This window comes from Pleurodeles waltl, chromosome 1_2 (assembly GCF_031143425.1).
Source record: "Pleurodeles waltl isolate 20211129_DDA chromosome 1_2, aPleWal1.hap1.20221129, whole genome shotgun sequence".
In the NCBI taxonomy this organism is placed as follows: Eukaryota; Metazoa; Chordata; class Amphibia; order Caudata; family Salamandridae; genus Pleurodeles; species Pleurodeles waltl.
Genome location: NC_090437.1, coordinates 507,785,663 through 507,806,644, shown reverse-complemented (window position 1 = coordinate 507,806,644; position 20,982 = coordinate 507,785,663). Strand labels below are relative to the sequence as shown.

The 20,982-nt window shown below is 42.7% G+C and overlaps 1 protein-coding gene across 5 annotated transcripts in view; it reads right to left on the bottom strand.

The window, feature by feature from the left end:
- CENPE (centromere protein E) overlaps nucleotides 1-20,982 on the bottom strand; it is a 1,295,748-nt gene that overhangs the window by 1,137,433 nt on the left and 137,333 nt on the right. For all 5 annotated transcript variants that reach the window (XM_069241483.1, XM_069241500.1, XM_069241509.1 and 2 more), the window contains exons 13-14: nucleotides 18,194-18,352; nucleotides 12,369-12,519 (exon numbers count right to left, since the gene is read on the bottom strand). In XM_069241483.1, coding sequence (XP_069097584.1) covers nucleotides 12,369-12,519; nucleotides 18,194-18,352 — 310 coding nt within the window. The remainder of the gene's footprint in view (nucleotides 1-12,368; nucleotides 12,520-18,193; nucleotides 18,353-20,982) is intronic.

Genomic DNA, 20,982 nt, shown 5'->3' with positions numbered 1-20,982 from the left:
TTTATTCAATACGAGGCCTCTGTCTATGCAGTTAAAAATCTAAAATAATAGGCAAATAGGTTCGTTATTTGCTTCTTAGACCTGTTCAAAAGTAAGTGCAATGTCACAATGCTGTGCTGCTACCAGTGCTAAATCCTATTTAAAACCAGGAAATGATTTTGTTCGATTAGCCCAAATTGCTCGGCTCCTCCAATACCGCGTAGCATAAACTTTTGAATCACTATCTAGAAGCACTATCACTCAATTTTCCAGATTAGGTTCAGAACAGTTGTTGTATATTGGGTGCAATAATAAGACTTCCCATTAGTCAGGGATTGTTAAACCTCCATTGCAAATCTGAGGCAATATAGAAGCAAAGTATTCTGGGTGGTGTGTGAAGACTGGTGTTGGAATCCCATTACACAGTAGCCACATTTGCACAGGGTGAACCAATTGATACCTCCTCTTCTAAGGGAAATCCTTCTGGTTTGTTATGAGGACTCTCACCCACTGGTTTTAATTCAGGAGCATGCTTCATCATACAGTCCTTGCCACAGATACCAGATTCCACATCTGGGTGGATTATAAGCAATTTGTTCAAGGAGGCTCTTTGTGTAGTATTTTGTGAGTATACAGGAATTGGGGATCTAACTTATTAAAGCTGTCTTGGCGTGCCTACAATTGCAAGTACTGTTCCAGGGTCTCCTGGCAAGGTAAAAAACTTGGTGTTTGATGCAGAGTGCATAACGCAACATCTTTGCATCCAAAGACTGATCAACATGTATTCTGCCTTTTTTGCCCAGCTCAGGTCACTTGACTTTCATCAGAAGTGTCTCCTGTTTTAATGAGAGCCATGTGGTTTTTTTTTGTTGTTGTTTTTTTACCTTTGATTGTATAAAACCTTGTTTTGCCTTTGTTATTACTCCCAGAATCAAAGGGATTCCAAAAACCTCTTCCTTTAAAGTTAACCATAGTAGAAATAAATATGCTGCCTCCTCCTCTCGCTCGTCTGCCTTTGGGTGATGTTCTGATTGCAGGGCTGCTAAAACAAAGTCCAGAAAGTTGACGGGTTCTAGGCACCATGCGTTTTTGATACAAATAATGTCAAGCCTAGCTAGGTAATCCAACAAATCCCCTTGCAGTTTAGTAGTTTCCCCAACTCGCTATATTCCACAAGGAGATCCTTTTCCATTTTTTGGTTGTATTAAAATTTTAATATGTTAGTTAGGCGAATGAGTTTCATAATTGAGTCCTGAGTTGGCCTAATACTTTTGCACAGTAATGGGGAGCCAAGACCAGTTTGTCAGTTGAGTGGAATTAGGTTTATCTGGAAAAAACAATGGCAGAATCCTCCTTTAGAAAGTTATTGCTAGGTCTTCATATGCAGCAAGAATATATGATTGAGGCCCTATGGCTGCTCTCAGTACTGCCATGTTTTCAACAAGGTATTTATTCTGAATTCAATGCATGTGGTGGTCTTAAATGAACAGGATCCCACACAAGCTCCAAATTTGTTATGGATAAGCCCATTCTAAAAAATGTTTTTTTGTGGTCTAGGAATTCATTCTTTTTCAAGGCTAAGGTCAAATTGGTATGTTTTGGTTTTTCTCCAGGCAGTGGCTCAACAAATGCAAAACGAATACATCAGAAGCTCATAGTTGAGCTTAACTGGGGAATTGTTTTTATCAGTTTCAGAATGTTTTCTCTGTTTAAAATGTAAAAGAGGCCCTTTGAGTAGGCCCTCAGTTCTGGAATATGTACAGTGGCAATGGGGTTTTGCTGCAGGGTTTTTGTTTGAAGTGTGAATTATACGTGGCATGCCAAACTTATGTTGTACATGGTCTTCATATTTTATTATCACTTGCTTGAAAGTTTGTTTCTTAAAATTTAGTTTGTGTGACTTACCTCCATATGTTTCTTTAGGAGTTGGAGACCGCCTGGAGTACTGCTGGCAGCTAGATGGTTGATCCTTGTCAGCAGACATTGGTATAATTGACATTTGAGTTTGGACATGAGTGATTACATAGTTGTAGTGGTTCTATGTGATCCTATATGTTCACTGGACTGCATATTAGGCAGGGGTATTATCTTACAGTCTATAGGGTAGGGGGGAGAGGATTTTTTGAACCTGCAAGATACTGATTTCTTTAAAAGTGCTTAGATAGGCAGTTGGTTTGAATGATTCTATGCCCTGATGGGCTATTAACTCTGTGGCATATGATCTGAAATGTCCACCTGTTCTAATTTTTGCAATGTTTCTTCTGCACCTCCTTTCTGGTATGTTTTGCCTTCTAATGGCTTGGAATGTGTGTTTGCTTCCTGCTTGACGTTTTTGTAACTGCCTCTTTCTTTACTGTACGTTACAGAAGGTGTGGTGAAGGTCTTTTTATTTTTCAGTTTGATCACAATTTGCATGATTGAAAGTGGTTTAACACCATAAGGGTGTAGAGCATTAACAATGGTGTGTATAGGATGAGCATCCTTTGTCGTTTTGAGCTTATGCTATAGGGTTTAAAAACAGGGTAAACAATACTTCTGGGACCATATTTTCTTCAGAACATCCAGACAGTTAGGTTTTCGTGGTCTCTTCTGATTTGTTTTCCCATAGATATGCCTAAATTGCAAACTTTGTAGGCGAGTCAACCAAAGTAGCTACATACGGAGTCATCTCGCAGTCATGCTGTTACAGCTTTGATGACTGCTGCTTGGGGGTTGTTTATGGGTGTAAACATTAATGGAAGTGGCATATGATTCATTTATGCACTCAGTAGAATGGTTTTACAGTCTTTTGGGTAAGGTTTACATCTTCTGTTTTTGACTGGGTGCCATTTTGGTGAGTCATCTTGTGATTTTTCTTTCCTTAACTCCTACAATCTATTGCAGTATATTAAGGAGTTTGCTTGTATTAATGAGCACACGTGAGCCATTAGTTCTCACTGCTTCTCGTTGAGCCCAGATGAATACAGCATTAAATCTGTTCACTTTATCATCCATCAAAAACAGGCAGCTTCGATATTCCCAGAGGAGTTATTGCCATAGATTGACAGGGCAGAAATCAAGATTCAGAGCTGTATTTAGGTCATATCATGTTATGAAATTATTGCCCAATGCACCTGGAAGCAGATGAGTTGGTGCCTGTTGATAAAATGGGTGGGGAGTGGTACATCAGTGTGACACTGACTAAATATTAATAAGGAATATCATGAACCAGAAGTGAAGTTCGGGATGAGCTTAACAGTAATTTTTTTCCATTAGGGCACACCTCATCTTACAAGGGTTGATTTCAGAGTCTGTTCCAGGGTTCCTGGATCTGGGTAAAACCCAAATTGGACATCGGACAGACTCTGGGTTTCTGTAACCAATCCTCTAGTCTGGCTAAAATGACTGCCTAGAATCTTCACAGACCTGTCCAGCAGAGCAACTGGGCAGCATTAATGGGGTTTACCCTTGTCTCCCTATTTAAAAATGGGGACAATAATCTCCTCCTTCCATTTCTGAACTAAATGGCAGTTTACAACAGACCTTATTACATTGTTAATTAAGGGCCCCCTAAATTGTGGAAGGGCTTTATACATATCAGATGGGATTCTGTCAGGACACAGGGCCTTATCCGAAGGACTACACTGAATGGCTTGTACAACATCCAGGACCTCAATCACCTTACTCAAGGCTATGGCCGAGGCTAGATCTCGACCTACAGATATTACCTCATCCATTAGCTCACTATGAAGCTGGTCATCTGTGCTATAGATTTTAGCGAAATATCCCACCCAATCCTGAGATAATATGACAGTATCTGTTTTAAGACTATCAACTCCTAGTGAGCTAGTGGAGTTAACCACATGCTAGAAAGCTTTAAGGTATTTCATGGCACTCGCTGTTATAAGCTCTTAACACACTTTCTCTCAATCCTGCTCTTCTTGCAGAGATCACTTCCTCAAAGTCCCTCCTAGCCATCCTAATACCAGCCTGGTCTTGAGGGTAAACCTTAAGGGTCCTTTTTTAGTAATCTATGAGCTGAGTACTCGACTGGATAAACCAACAGGGATTTTTATTTGACTTTTTTACATCTCTCACTAATCTATTGCCAATGAAGCCTGTTATAGCAGAAAATGCCTGGACAACATCAGCAGATTTCCATTACCCTGAAGGCTCATCGCAATTTGTTCTTTATTCTTAACTATGAAATCTCCAAAGAAGTTGTCTTTATCAATATTCCCCCATTTGATATTCAGGCTCTTATTTTTATTAAAACATCTTAGGTTGCTGGGCGTTACCATTTGAGCCCTTACTGAGGCAAGATCCAATACAAGGGGGTTGTGGTCACTTATACAAATTGACATTACATTGTAGTCTCCTGAAAATGGAAGCAGATTACAATTAAATCAACCCCAGAGGTTGCCCCTTCACCAAAGTACTTTAGTATCTCTCTAGAATCTAAGCTGGCAAAATCCTGTGTAAATATTTAAGATTGGGCAACTATAACTCTATTGAACGAGTCACCATAGGGGGTGTGCCTGAAATGCACGGGGTGCTCAAACTCATTACTGGCACCACATGACTCCATGATTTTGGAGTCACAACTGAATGTTAAAATCCGATACCCAAACAATCTAAACAGCCTTCTTGAGCTCGTTTTGGACCTTATGCAGGGATTGTTCAAAATCAACCACCTTAGTTACAGTTAAATCACAGATGATGTGACCATTTATCAGTAAACAAATCAAAAGCTTTCCAGGGTTTTAACAAGAGTATTTTATAAGTGAGGTGGCACCATCCCGTACTACGGCAACAGTCAATGCCACAGAGAAAGGTGACCAGACCCCCTTTGACCCAGCTTGATTCTGAGGTGATAGCTGGGACATGCTGGGTAACATATCAATCTATGTAAGGCGAGTCCACAGACCAGGTGTCTTGACAGCAAATGAGTAAATACTCTTCCACAATCCTTAGCCAGTCTGGGTTTCCTAATCTGGAATGCAGGCTCGCCAAATTAAAAGAGATGACACTAGAAATTTTAGCCTAGGGAACTTTTGGCTCTTCATCTGCAGGTTCTTAGTAGCGGGGGCCAAGATTACTTCATCTATGCCCACTACATTATCCTCATTTTGTGGCAGTCAGTTGAATAATTCTAGTTAATTCAGGACCTCAAATCTGTTTGAAAGCGGAAGAGATCGTTGTTGTGAGTCCAGGGTGGGAAAAGTTGTTAAGTTGTTAATAGCACAATTCTAATGCAGCACTATCAATGCTTTGAGAGTTCTTTGTTCTCACACCGAAAAAAAAGCCAATGGGCTGTGCTCTAATAGGGCCTATTTTGATTAGTGGCTGTGCAAATCGGTGGAGTAAAGCAAGAGCTATAATTATTTTACTGAAATTCATTATTATTCAGTGTCCACATGATGATTTCAAGGTCGAGCCAATCCATGCTACCCTCCTTACAGTATTGATTTCCCTGGATAAATAAATAGAGCCATCCAGAGTGCTTTAGCCAAAATGAGTCTGTATTGTAGAGAGAGCTATGAGATTCACATAATTTTGCTTCTAATTTAGGCACATTCTCCAGGAGGATTATACACTTCATGCAGTTGGGATGCCAGAGACTGGCCATTCCTTGCCATACGGCTATTGTCTCCCTTTTGAATCTTTCTCCCTTTGCTCACAATCCCTCATTCCCCTTTAGTCTTGCAAACTTGGGATTGATGTAGTGGCACTTGCACTTTGCAAGTTTCCTCCTGTCCTGCTCTCAAGTAGCTAGCATGCAAGAGAACTGATCCTGTATTTGGGGCTGGTGCACTTTGCTTTCACCTGACTGCGTCAATTTATCAGTCAACTTTCACTGGGCTAGTCGAAAATTATGTAACTTTTTTCCAGGGACTCCACTTTAGTAAGTTCTTTTAAAGTTATGAATTTTTGAAGTTTAGCAAAAATAGTATTTTTGTGCGTAATTACGTACCATAGGAATCAATGGTGGAAATGCTTTAGAAATACATATAAAAATCAGACAGTATGATTACCAAGTTCTCCTTTTGCAGGAAAGTCCAGGTCGATGATGGCCACTGTTGGTCAGCTGCAGTTCGGGTGGCTACCGGTTACAGCAGGAGTGAAAAGTCGTCTTGGGAGCTGGTGCCTGGCCACTGTAGGGGCCAGTTGGAAAAGCACTGCACAAGTAGACTTAAACTCCAGGAGGTCCCCTCGGATCCCTCGTAGTGTTGCGTTCACAAGGAGGGGGGGGGGAGTGACCCTTAGTATACAGTTGGTTCTATGGTGCAGGGCACAGGATGGCCAGGAGCAGAGCGAACCAGTGTGCCAGGAGCTGTGTATAAATATGCTCTTGGAAGCAGGAGGTAGGTTGGTTTGAGGGTCACTTGCAGATCAGCAGGGACACACTGGTGGGAAGTCCTGGTGTCTTCTGAAATCCCTCAACTGGGGCTTCCTCCTGGGCCTCTTACAGTCTGGAGTGGACTGTCGTTCCAGGTGTCTGATGGTAGGTGACCACTACCTGGGGTAATGTTGTGGTTTGGCCGCTGGAGGGTACAGCGCCACTAAACGTTGCACACTAGCAGGGTTTGTCCTTGCGATCCAGTTTGTGGATTTTAGTCCGGCTGCAGCGCCCAGTTTCTCAGTCAGCAGACAGTCAGTAAAGAGGAGCTCACTGGCTTGTTGGTTCCTTGTCGCTGTAGGGTGATGTCTTCACTCTGCAAGGAGGTCTTTGGCATTTTTCGAAAAGTGGATGTCCTCTGGGGGGTTTCTAGAGTCCTTCCGATGGCCAAGCAACCCCCCAGAGGCAAATGTAGATTCCTGGTGGCAGCAGGCTGGGTTGGGCACCTTTTCTTTATGCAACAGGTCTTCAGTTCAGGTGCCTTTGTCTTCTTTGTTGCTGGTCTTCCTGTGTTCTTTGAATCCGATTTTGTGGTCTAGGGATGTCCACTAAATACTGTATTTAGTGGGTGTTTTAGGGGTACCTGGTAGTGACCAATGGGTCATCTACCTTAGGGTGGCTACACCAACTAAGTGACCACTTCCTGTCAGCAGAGGTCACTTCCCTACACCAGACTGGCTATTTCCCTTCCATGAAAGATGGAGGAAAATGAAATGGAGGGGTCACCTATCATTCAACACCTTGGGGTTGGTGGAAGCCAGGACTGACTGCTACTCTTGTCCTTTGTCTGGTTTCCTGCCATTGCTCCCGCCAAAAGTGGGGGTTTGCAACAGGGGCGGCCATCTGCTTTTAGCAGCAGGCCTGGGAGTGGAGTTTGAAGGGCAGTAAGTCCTTAGACGCACGCTAGCAGGGCAGTGCACATTCCTGAGGGAGGGGATCTTGGCACCTCCACCCAGGAAGGGCTTTGTTGTGAGTCCCAAAGAGCAGGATACTGATACCAGTCTGGATTTATCTTTCAGAGTTTGAAGCCAAACAACCCAGGGTTCAGTGTGGCCATCATGTGGCTGTAAAACTCATACTGAAGTGTCCAGCACACACATTTAAAATGGCTGCTCTGTTCGCTTACTAGGGCCCGGGTTTGGCAAGGACATAGTAGGGGCATATTGCTCATACAGCCATGCTCACAATATAGTGCACCCTGCCTTAGGGCTGGAAGGCCTGCCAGAGGGGTGACTTACCTATATTGCAAACAGTGTGTGGACAGGGCAACAGGCTGTGTGCCATGTCGAGTTTGCTATTTAGGTCTGCAGCAGGACACTCAGCCTGCAATGGAAGGGCTGGGTGCATCTGGATGGATGGCCCTAGATGGTGACACAATCTGTGCTGCTGCCCTCAGGGGCCTACCTTTAGTACCCCATGCCCTGGGTATTTAAGTATCATTGACTAGGGACTTACAGTGGCAGCTAAAGGGGTTGCAAATTGTCAATGCATCACAACAGTTTTGGGAAAGAGACAAGGCCCAGGGAACCTGGTTAGCATAAGCCCTGGGCACTAACAACTTTGAGGCTACATCATATATCAGGCAACTAGTGGGGTGCTAACCATGACAAAAGAGGCCTTTCCTCACAGCCTGTTTAAGGGAATTACAGCAGGCTTAACACTACAGCAGTACCACCAAGCAAGCCAGATTCCCTTACAGCAGAGCCCACACACACTTCTACTGCTGCAATAACCCCCATGACAGATGATAGGTAGCTGGTGATCAGTTGAGGGCCGGTTTCCCCTTTGTGTTTGATGTGAGGTGGCTGCCTTTTCGCTTCCCCCATATTAAAATATGCAGTTCAGTGCAAAATAAAATGAAGTAAAACTTGAAACCTACTTATTTTCCAGCATGCGCAGGTCACTAGACCAAAAGAACTGAACCCAAGTGACGTGGCCCAGCCTAGCCTATTCCAGAAACACAGATCAGTTCTTGGCCCAGTCTGCCCGGGTACGTCCCACACTGTGGAACTGGGTGTTGAAATTTAAAGTGTTACTGAAGCATTGCTGATGCGGCAAGTGGGCAGGTGTCGGCAAGCAGCTCCATCCGCAAGGAGAGATGGTGTCCAAAGACCTTGTGGTATGCTTCTCCCACTCAGATTCATTGGTGAGGGGAAGCTTTCAGAGACAAAGCCTCTTGAAGCAAGATATTCACCTTACAACCGCACATTAGAGAGATCTTTCACAGAAATACATTGTTCCAATCCTCCGTTTGACACCTTTGATCCTACAGACATTGCAGAAGCTGTTTTATGCTAAATCTATCAGGATTATAAAAATCCACAAAGACATGGGGCCTAGACATCAGGAGAGAAGTCACACTCTGAAGATGGCACTAATTCGAGATAGAAGACATCAGCTGTCCCAAAGAAAAGGCTTTTGCTATCATAGGTTAAAAGACCACTCCCAAATACTGAATGACTTGTGTCTTGCAGAACACGTTTTTCATTATGGACTTGAAAACCAGTTTAAGATCTCAATCGAGGAGGTCACCTTCACTCACTTTAAATATACTGCATGGTTCTGAAGGCAACTTATTCTCGTGTGTATTTATATCACTTTTGCTGTCTTTGAGGTTCTCATGATATGCAACATTAAACGTATAGCTCCACATGCAAACCATGATTTTACAATTCTAAGGTGACACACAACCAGGAGCTGGTTTGTGTCGCTGTTTTGAACTGCAGCGGAGCAGAAGAGGCCGCTTCATATATTTACTAAGCTTCAATACTGTAAGAAAGTGCTCTTTTTGACAGTCATCTCCACTTTTTACCACTGGTACTGAGGTTTTTCAACTGAATGTGCACTGGGTTCCTGCTAACTAGTGTCAGTGCGCTTTCCCTAAAAAAAAGAAAAAAGGTTCAATGTCTAATTGTGTACAATTGGCACGCCCTTTATTATCTCTGTAAGCCCTTGGTAAATGGTACCCCTGGTAACTAGGTCCTGGATACTAAAGAAGGTTCCTAAGGGCTGCAGCATGTGTTTTGCCACCCTATGAGACCCCCATACAAATTGCACACAGCCGGTCATCGCAGACTGCGTGTCATGGTGCAAGTCAAAAGTGAAAACACATGGCACACTCAAGTGCCAAACCCCCATCTCATGGAATTTAATATATGCAAGTAACCCCTACAACAGGCCATGGAGTCCTAAGACACAGTGCATTATATTTTATGTGAGAACAAATCTGCATGAACAGGTATGTCCCTGTGATTTCTAGTTTGATTACTACATGTTGCAAGTGACCAGGGAATCCATTTTAAGGTATATTCTAAGCACTTGTCATTACTTGTTACCCACCTACACAACAGCTCCACTGAAACCTATGGTGTTTGGTATCAAACAACTCGTCGTAATAAATCCATACCGATGCTAGTATTGGATGTATTTTGACATGCACCCAGAGGGCACTTAGGTGCCCCTGAAACCTATTATTAGTCCTCTAGTGTGTTGGCTGACTGGTATCAACCAGTCTCCCAACACAGACGAGTTTCTGACCTCCTGGAGGTGAAAGCCTGCACTCTTTAGAGGCCAGGAGCAACGTCTGCTCTGGAGGACGGTGTTATCACATCCTCCAGCTTGATGGCTATTGAAACTGCATACCAAAGTAAGGGACTTCAAAGTCCCTGCCTCTATTGATAAGCAACCTTGGTTTCCCCCAAACATAAGAGATGCGACCCCCTGCCCTGAGGCCCATTTGGCACTAAGACAGGTGGAACATTAGCCATGCAAGAAGGTACACTACACTACCAGGCTAGTCACACCCCTCAGGTAGGCCCGCCTGATGTGGTCCATGAAGGAAGGGTTCCACCATCTTGCTTTTGGATGAGTAAAGGGCTCTGGGACAGGGCTATGCCCACGCTCCACAGGAAGTGCTCATATAAGGGGCGTAGTCAACCCAGATGTAAGTAACCCATTTGTTACTACCCTATATTCCCCTAAACATCCCTAAATTGAGTATTTAGGTGGTCCCCCTGACACGAGGAACTTAGATATGTCTGACTACAAGGACAATACAGCTGACCAGTGCAAAAACTGTGGACCAGCTTGGACTTTTGGTGCCAAACCCTGCCTACCTGCTGTTGCCCCAACAATTGCCGGGTCCTGACTCGTCCGGCAGCTGTGCAACTCCCAAAAGCCTCTGAGGGCTATCAGCACTCCGCGAACCAGCCAGCATCTCCTTTGGAGTGGAGGAGCCAGTTCCCTGCAGCCTCAAGGTCTCAACTGCAAACTCTGGTCCACCGATCTGCTGACCTCTGGGTCAACCGAAGCAGTAGTCACACAGGAGGAGGTCACTGTGCTGCAGGAGGAGAGACCTGCCTCCCACCAAGTTTGGAGAAGCAAAGTCCACCATGAGTGGCCCTGACACATGAGTGCCTTTGACACACGGGACCAGCCAACCAAAACCCTCTGCATCCGAGCTCACTGACCAGGTTCCACAACTATTGACTGTACGCCCCCCCCCTTCATTAGGATCTCCAGGCCTTGTCCCCAAGTCCCTCTCTGCAGCCTCTTTCTAGGTGCGCTCCCCCACCTTCACCAACCATGCTGTGGGCAAGGCACTCAGCCCATCCAAAACCTCTGCACCCGGACACCCCAGGGCAAGTAAAGTTGAACTGCTGGTGGTTCTTGTGACCTTGGCCGCCTATCACCCTAAGACCTAAAGGGGACCCCTGATATACTTTTCTAAATACCCATATGCAGTACATGTTTTTTTTCCATTGAAAAGCATTACTGCATAAAAGCGCATTTGGGTGATTTACTTACCTCACTGTGCAAAGAAATATTACGTACAATATTTACCTAATTCTGAAGATAATTGGAGTTTAAAATATAAAAAGTGTTGATATTTTTCTAAAATTGGTCTGAGTTTCCTCTCGAGTGTCTCTCGCTTATTGACTGTGCTCAACAAATGCTCAGCACCACCCTCTGATCAGCCTCATCCACTTGCCAACTCTACCATAAAGGAGAGCATTTAGGGTTACTTTAACATATGTCAACCGATAAGGGTCGTCTACACTATATGCATAGTGCACCCCTACATTGGTACACTGCACAGATAGCCAGCTTCCTACAAATACTTAGAAGTGAAAAAGATCCAATTTGGGGGAAAAAAAGAGCTTCAACATGGGGTCCAAACGATACACAAATTTGTTTAAAATACTGAAACCTTTGTTTTTTCTAAGCAACAATTTAATTCCATCCCTAAGCTTTTGGCTGCCTTGGTTTCTCCTTTTTCAGCTCCTGCACCACTGAGATCTGTACCACTGTCACTATTTAAATCTCCAAATAAGATGAGCGAGTAGTAGCCAAATTGGGATGTTCTAGGCACAATGGTACAGAAGAAAGAAGTAGAAAAAAAGAACACACTAGGGAGCTCTGTCCAGGGTAGGGACTCCTTTACACACACACACACACACAATGCAGTATAACAGGAACTATGATGGCCTCCAGCTGAGTACAGGCCTTAACACTACCACCTCACTGGCTGAAGTTCAGGTTATTTCTCTGAGGCAGTTGTGCTAACAATAAAACAATTGTGTCCTGTGGTCATTTTAAAAACTGTTGTTTAAAGTTACCAGAACTGCTAGCCTAACAATGAGGACAGATTCTAGAGTGTGAATCTAAGAAACATCACATGCTGAAGAACAATCCATCATGAACTATCAGGAGAGGCCCAATGCAAAAGAGAACACAAGCTTATGTTACCTTCGGGTAGGCCATGAAGCTGTGGCAGTTCCTGCACCTGGTTCTTGGTACAACTAGATTAGAGTAGGCTGGGTGTGATGGAGTCCTGATCATTAGTTTTGAACCTCATTCAAGGTCCAGTTTGTTTCAAAAGACTTCCAGGTATGTGTATGTAAATGTAATCCGAAAGTAATCATTGCATTCGGCTCAATACAAACTTCAAGAAAATATAAACTTGATTAAACAATTTCAAACCATGCAGTTATGAACTTAAAATACTTACAATCGTCCATTTCTGGTAAACTTTGCAAAGCAGATAATTTAGTTCTTTTAGATATATGTGATGTGTTCAATTCAATGCCAAAGTCATCTGTAGAAGATAAACTGTTTGCAAGTTTACCAGGGGCCCATGTGACTCTTCTTTTTCTTTTTGCCTAAAATGAAAGGTAAAATGTAAGCAGCAAAAAAACAACAAAAGAAAAAAGACAAGAAGAAAACAAGTTACTTACCTGTAACTACAGTTATCCAGTATTGGTAGCTTTCATAAATTCACATCCTTGAATCATCCCCGAAGTGGGAGTCTCACGGTACACGAAAAGCCATAAGCACCAAAAGTTTTTCCATAGGCTAAAATGGTAACCCAAATCACTGTTATAGCCTATCTCAGTCCTTTTGTGAAAAGGACCATACCTGGCTGTTGGCCAATCAGGCACCAGCACCCTCTAGAATACTCTCCAGAGAGGCTCTTTCCCTCAGATTTTCTACCACATGTCGTGTGATGAGAGGCTCTGCTCAGTTTTTCTACTTCAGAAGATTTTCTCTCAGAAAACCTCCAAAAGGCTCCATGAGGATGATCCACATAAAAACTGCTTATACTGCCTGTATCCAGAACACCAGGTGAAAGACTGCAAGAATAGCCGCACTTTCACTGAAAAAACCCTCAGGGACCGTGAGGGTAGACTTAACATGGCTACTGGCAAAATCCTTTACTTCAGGTGCGGAGTGTCAGAAAGGCCACATTAAAAGGTCCAGATCTGAGGACCAGGGTCAGGCTGAAAGATCCAGAAAGCGTAAAAAAATGCATCATAAGGAAGGTGCAAAAGGCGTACAGGGCTCAATTTCATCAGAGCCATCCGCTCCTCGACGAAAGGAATCTCACCGTTCTCCTTCATCTGAGCCTTCCACCTCTAGAAAGGTATCTATCAAAATCAAGTCGACAACGACACCACCGTCGACGAAAGTGACGACGACGTTGTTCAAATCTACCGTCTCCACCACCTCGTCGACGAGACAGTCATCGACGTCCGTGGTAAAGGCTCCTATTACTTCCATTAAACCACCGTCAACAAAGCCTCCAGAAAAGACTTAGTTGCTCAAGACAACGTTGACGACATCGTCTATGAAAGTCCCATCGACTGCAACACAGCCGACGAGAGCTCCGTCCGCTACATCACCATCAACGAGGCAGTCGTCGACGTGACCACCGTCAACCACACCACCGTCGTTGATAGAAAAATCATCCACTATATCAGTGCCGTCGACGGGACCATCATCGTCGACCCACTGACGATGCCAATGGTGGCTGTGAGTCAAATGGATGTTATTCCTAGTTCTTCTGGGTCTCCTGATCTTCAAGCCACAGTTAGAATCACAGCAATGTCCAGATCAGTGATATATCCTAGAGATTCTTCACCAAGTAAGGTGACAACTTTGCTTCCTAGTCATCTGCTGGACTGGGAAGAGTCAGATGAGGGTCCAGTTGGGGATGCACACAGCCCATCCCAGTTGCACGTCAAATATCAGGAAGAGGATGATGATGAGTATGATCAATATCATAGATATTCAAAAGAAAAGAAGGTTCAAAATCAAAAAAGGCGTAGCTGTGATGATATCTATATCAAGTTAACAGAGGCAATAAAGCGTATCAATGCAAAAGCTTTTTTGAGAATTGTAGGGGAAAATACAGGTTCTGAGCCAAAAATAAATACTGTAACTAGCATTGAATGGCAGAACTACATAACGTCCTTATACGCTTTGAATTCTCAGTCCTCTGGTGGTTATATTAAAAAGCTCCAAGATGAAGGGGTAGCTGAGAATGTAATTTTTTTTTTGCTAGTCATCCCCTTCATGACACGAAGAGTTGCTCCATTTTAAGGCCACTAGTAATACGGGGGCCAGGGGTCCAGATCAACGGCCTATTTCTATTATAAAATGATATATCGTCGTTAGTCCATTTATTTACCTTTTCACTATTGTTATTACAATGGGAGGGTTCCAAGCTCATGAAGGGGATGCATCTTCAATAACCTTTTAGAATGGCTGAAAGATAAAATTATAATTTTACTAGAACAGGCTGGGTTTAGATCTAGTCATTGGACGCTAGATAACAAATGATTCATCTGCTGTTGAAAAAATGTGAAAGACAAAAATGCCCATCTACATGGCTTTTATAGATTTTTCAACAGCTTTCAATTTTATAGACAGATTCTTTGGAAGAAGCTGGATGCCATTAGGATTCCTCTGGGCCTCTTAAAACTTATTATTGCCCTTCACACAGACACTTGGTGCCACATCCTGTTAGGGGGTAGGGGGGGCATGACACCGATAATCTCGACTGGAAATGCGCTTAAACAGGGCTGCCTATTGGCCCCTCTGCTTATTTCTTTGTATATGGCAGATTTACCGTTGGCGCCGAGTAACATTGGTGGGGATGCCCCGAAATTAGGTGCTTATTATTTGGGAACTTTGTTCTATTTAGATGACATTGCTCTATTGCATCTGACTCCTAAAGTACTTTAGAAGCATCTGGATGCTTTATCTGTTTTTTCTGATGCTCAGTTCCTGAAGGTTAATATAAATGAGACAAAAGTTATGAGGTGCTCTGTAAAAGGTTGCCCGAGGGATAAAGGGTATAATTGTTCCTTCAAGAATATATCTTTGGAGATAGTAAAATCATACCCCTATTTGGGCAGAATTATTTGAGCCAATTTGCAGATAAGGATCATATTGCCCATATCTCAAATAAGGCTTATGCCCATGGAAATGCACCAAAATCACTTTATGGGGCAACAGGTTGTAGGCATTCTAAACATCTTTTAACGATGTATAAAATTAAGGTTCATGCCATTCTTCTTTATGCTGCTGAGACGATTAAAGTTAACTGTTGGCATTTTATGCATGAGATAGAAGGTAAGATACTCCGCAGCATTTGCACTTTAAATGTCATGGTTTTAGTGGAAGTACTAAGATTAGAATTAGGATTAGCGAGTATGCATATAAAATGATTAGCAGCTGTCTTGCGATGGTATCATTGTATTTTACAAGCTAATGCTAATACCCTAAAGAGTTTTATAGCTGGAAATTCTTCCTGATTATGTTGAATCGGGACAGTTTATATCTCCTGTCCAATTTGCACTGGAGTACTTTAAATTGTCAAAGTTAGTTATTCAGAACATAAATTATGTTCACCTTAAATCATTTTAAAGTGTTACATGAAGAATTCTTCTATGTTGTATGATATGTATATCTGTAATACGAAGCCTCATTTTGTTAATGGGATTCATTCATGTCAATTGGTTACCCTACATGCATGTTTAAATCGGAATTTGGAGCATAGACTGCAAAAGGTGTATGTTGCTATTTAGGATGAATGATTTGTCGGTAAATATTATAACTGATGCCTGATAAGGTATTCCTGGGGAAGAAAGAATGTCATTTTTGTCATTCAGACATGCAGATGATTGAGCATGTTATTTTTGTTTGTCCGGCTTAAAGGGTTTTACAAAGGAGATTCTTAAAACAGTTTATTCAAAAGGTAAGGCACAAGAACTGCAAAGGCTGCTATGGATTTGTTAAACTTTTTTTTTAGTTCTTTTATGAATTTGTATTGAATTGATTTGTATACTGTAGATCTCGATGTAAGATATAAATCTTTAAAAAAAAAAAAACTGAACCTAAATCTAAAAGTAGCCATCTTGTAAATCCACTGATTATATATTGTCTCCAACTGTAAAGAAATCTGCTGGAGGGCCACATGCAAAATGTTTTCTTTATACATACTTGTTTGCTTTCTCTCATATAAAGACATTTTGAATGAGTTATTTCTTTACCACGAAATAAACTACTAAGGCACTTTAGTTAAGGGCCCTCTTTTTTAGTAGATGCAACTGGAATGTTGGTACCTTCACTGGGAAAGAAAAAAGGGGTACCTTCAAAGAAAGCATAAACCATCTTTCATCCAAATGTCTATGGGTATGCTTTGCCATTTCGGGATTTCTATGTGTCCCCTCCACTGGAAGAATGTGCATCTAAAAAGGAAGTAAAGGAGCCATTGGCTGCTTTTCTGCACTTCTGAGATCTCCTACCACGGTCTCACCTCTCAAATACCTCCTTTTGTGATACAGTTTTCTCCGATGAGACTTTTGTTGCTGATGTGACTGCCCAAAAGGAGTTTGTACCAAAAGTACAACTGTACAAGGATGAGTCAAAACTCTTCCATCTGTTTGCATCTTAGTCTGTGTGGGAAGAAGAGAAATGTCTGAGGGTGGGAGACACTAATCAAATGATGGCATATCTACCACCTTGAGTGACACCAAAATGGCTGTTTTAAGGATATCCATTAAGTATTTTAGAATCCTTCAAAAACAATTTGGACTCTTAAAGCTCCATCATAACGTATGAAATTATCCTCACATTAGCCACTTACAGAGCAGCACCTGGTATAGTTACGTTTCTTTGTGCAAGGAATCCTGCCTTTTGCTCTCCCTAATAGCACATTGTTTAGTGGGCTGATGCATGGGATTTCCCCTTTTTCTGCACTTCTTCTGGTACCAAAGTAAAAAAAATAAAACATGGTAGGGATTAAGAGCTTTATTGGAGTGTTTATGACTGACATGTTTTTTGCAGCCTCAAAAATAACTTAATTTTGAAGCTTCTCTGATTAACAATAAAAACAAAATAGAAATATCATTGATTTGAAGAACATGAAGACGAGATTTCAGTGTATGACGTAAATGTGTTAGTCTGCATCTTTAAGACTACCAGGAGACCAAATACGTGTTTTCTTCCTCCTTTGTTTTTTCTAAGCGATGACGGCATCACCAGATTACAGAAAGGTGGATGCACTGAAGCAGTATAACTGCTGGTGCTACTGTATGGTTGAGCCACCAGAATACAGCCAATATTTTCAGGTTTGGAGGCACCAACTGTCTTCCAAGGAGACAACGCACGATTGGTATCATGGCAGGAGTTGAAGGTCCAGGTGAGGTAATGGTGCCTGTATAGGGTTATCTGAAGAAATTAGGAGCACCTTGCCATGGTGTTTCTGCAGTAGACACCAAGGAAGACAAAAACTTTTGCTCCATGTGGGATTTTTAGTTTAAACGCTGAACATAGATTTGTCAAGGTCAACCAATGCAAGGAGACATGCCTGAACGTTGATGGCAGTAGATAGTCTTGGTCGAGGTCAAGTTGGTATGGCGTTAATCGTCAACATTAATATCTGCCATGTGGGCCCAATTCCTGTTTTAGCATTCACAGTTTTTCTTATAACTACTGCTCACCCTTGATCCTCCTCTAGTGGAGTCCTTGTGGGTAAAGAGCTGTGTACCAGATGAAGGAGCCCCCAGACAGGCCAATAAGGCAAACCCTTGAATCTGCCTTTCAAGACTGTCCTCCATTCTACTTCTATCAGTCCTACAGAAGATAGCAGAGCATAACATACCTTGGGTAAGAGCACATGGCTCCCCCATGTAAGAAGAAATGCAATCAAAACGGCTCTTGTCAAGACTTTACACATGTATTAAACCAATTGTCAATCAGAAACTCAGTCTTAGAAATACAAGGAGAAGCATAAACCAAAAATCCAATTAAATAAAGGATCCTTTTGGAGTCAAGTTTGTGAACTAAGGTATATTTGTCATAAATATGGTTAAAGGTGCTAGCAATTAAGATAAAATTATATTTAGAAAATTAAGAAACAATTTATTATAAAGGAACATGTCAATAAGGAAATCAATCCCAATTGTTTGATGACAGTTAGGGACACACTGGGGGAAAAAAAAGACCAATACACATGAATATGGTATGCAACCAGATTATCCATCTTACCCGAAGATCTTCATGAGATACATGTGATGAAGGGATGACTACAATTTTAGTCAGGTTCCGAGTCCTTTCTTCTTTTTCAATCTGGAGAAGTTTAATTTCTTCTAACAACTGTGCACGTTCATCTGCTGCCATTGGTTTAGCTCGGGTCTCAGAAGAAGTCTAAAAACCATTAGTTAACAGAGACTGGGTTTCAGTTTCACATCTAAAATATTTTTTCTCCACAATAATATTAAGTTCATTTTTTTTTCATCACTACAAGGAAACAATACTACATATGTTTACACCACTCTATAGTATAACTAGCACAGTTATACATAGTCACAACAAGCCAACTCACAGCACAGAATCAGCACATGTAGTCATTTCCTACAATCCAGTCCGATTCAATGTCCAGTTGGTAGGTTCACACGTGCAAGCAAGTTGCCTGTCAATTTATGCTTTCACCCAGCCCTCTTGTCCACTGCCCGCACACTCTCACAAATGTGCGTGCACAATCTCTATTTTCAAAGATCACTTTCTACACTGGCATACACCAATCCATTATGACACCATGATTCAGACAGAGTTTGTAATGGCCTTACCCCTTACCAAGTTGTACTACATCTTTGAGAAATCGCCATTTCCGAATATCAAGATAACTGTGGAGGTCTACTGGCATCGATATGACCCCAAATACACAGGGCCAATAGTTTTAGCTGGATAGGTGCACTCAAAATATCATGCTCTCTATTACCTCAAAACATTGTTAGCTCAAATGGATAAGGGTAGAGCGCGTCCTGTACCCTTTATTAGAAGATTACTACCCAGAAAACAGAACTGGGCAGCTACTGAGCAGTGCTTTGCCAGACTGTGGGCCTTGCTTAAGTTCTGTCCATATATGTTTGGCACTTCCTTTGTGGTGTAAACCAATCATAAGCCACTGAAATGACTGGTGGCTATGAAATTGGAGAATCCCATGTTCTTGTGATGCTCTATTTCTTTGCAAGGGTTAGACTTTGTAGTGGAGCACAGAGGTGGATTGAGCCATGGAAACGTTGACTGACTTTCTAGCTGGCTTTACCAATCTTACCACCCAAGCTCTCCAGGTTAGGAGTTTATTCGGGGTGTTCCGATCTGGGAGATCCATCTGTTGGGACAGAAAAGTTCTCTGCAAGGTAAATGACTGGTATCCCTGCCCGGCCAACTGTATTATTTTCTGGATCCCTAATGCGGATTTTGCTGTCATAGGCAAACACTGATTATGTGTGTGCACCATGACATAGCAGTTGTGTTGCACCATGAGTGGAGCCCAAAGTGCTACCCTCATAGTGGTGGAAAGCTACTGCCTTCACCAAGAGTTAAAGACAAGCACGTGAAGCAGCATACAGTGTAGTGATCAGTAGGAGTGAACAAGTCCTTTTTGACCTGCATCACTGGAGTGAGGCCTACAAGCTCACTCACTTTTTAAAAAGTTCACCTGCTGTGTGCTTAACTCACCCGTGGCCTAGATCGGTTGGATGTAAAGGGCTGCACAGCACAAGAGTGGTAAGACTACACTTTCTATGTGTGCCTGAGAAGGGTGCAGTAAAGGGATAGAGCAGTTCTGTGAAGTACATGCATGGCGAGTGCATGTATTGAGTGTATGTATGCCTGCAAAAAAAACAAAAAAAAATGACATGAGATGTATTGCTACTCTGAGTGCGCAGTGAAAGCATGCGCTCGGTTATGTGTGCTTGTGAAAAGGATAATACAAGAAACGTTTAAATGTTGTGTAGTGTGCGCATGATGAATGTGTGTACTGGCAGTGTGTGTGTACTGGCAGTGTGTGTGTGTACTGGGTGTGGGTGTGAGTAGCACATCACGGTGCAATACAGAAAGGCTACAGTAGTGAGCAGAGCTAATGAGTGTTGTAAATGTTTGGGTCTGTGAGGGCACACGACATTAAGGTAATTAAGTAGAGAGCTATGTCCATAGAATGAGTGCAAGTATGCCTACAATGGTACATTAAACGGAGGACCCTGGGTTCCATTTTGGGAAGCACAGGTCTGCTGGTAAAGGCATGAGAAGTAGAGCAATTCCCAGACAGATGTGTATTGCTGCATTCCTGTGAGCTTGGTGGGACACTGCAGACGGGAGAGACTGACTCCTCCTGTACACTTCAAATGGTGCTCACTCCTTGATTCAGTGAGAGATCACAATGAAGGGGCCTAGACACATCCAAGTAAAGAGATGAATCTGATAAAGGAATCAAAGAGTAGGGCTAGGAGCCTAGGATTAACCTTTTGATGAACATATAACGGTGGCTGACATCCAGGTTTGATCTCTACTCACTCCCAAGGCCTGTGTTGAGGGAATGTCAGCTTCGGAGTCTCTCCTACTGTGACAGACAGCTTTTCAAGAAGAGAGGAAAGAAAGGGTGTACTTCAAAAGAAGCCAAACCCCAACATCAAACTTCAAAAACCCAGACCCTAAATCACATTTGATGTCTGGAAAAGGACTATAAAAAGGGTGGGGGATTGAGGCCCTAAAAAGTTGGCATCTACCAAGCAGCAAAACCGGTAGTGTGAGGAAGAGAAGCTCTGCAAGGCTTCTGCCTGTGACCAGGACTGGGGGGCTAAGGCCTGCTAGTCTTCCTGCTAAGTGAGGGACACCACCCAGGGAAACCAAGACCACCTCCTCTGGAGCACAAGCGCCAGCCTGCTTGCCAAGACCAGTGTGCCCTGTGAGAAAGATCAAAGTGCTGAGGGAGCACGGTCCAGTTGAGAGACCTTCCTAGAGGACTCCAGGTGCAAGATGTGAGTAGACTGCTG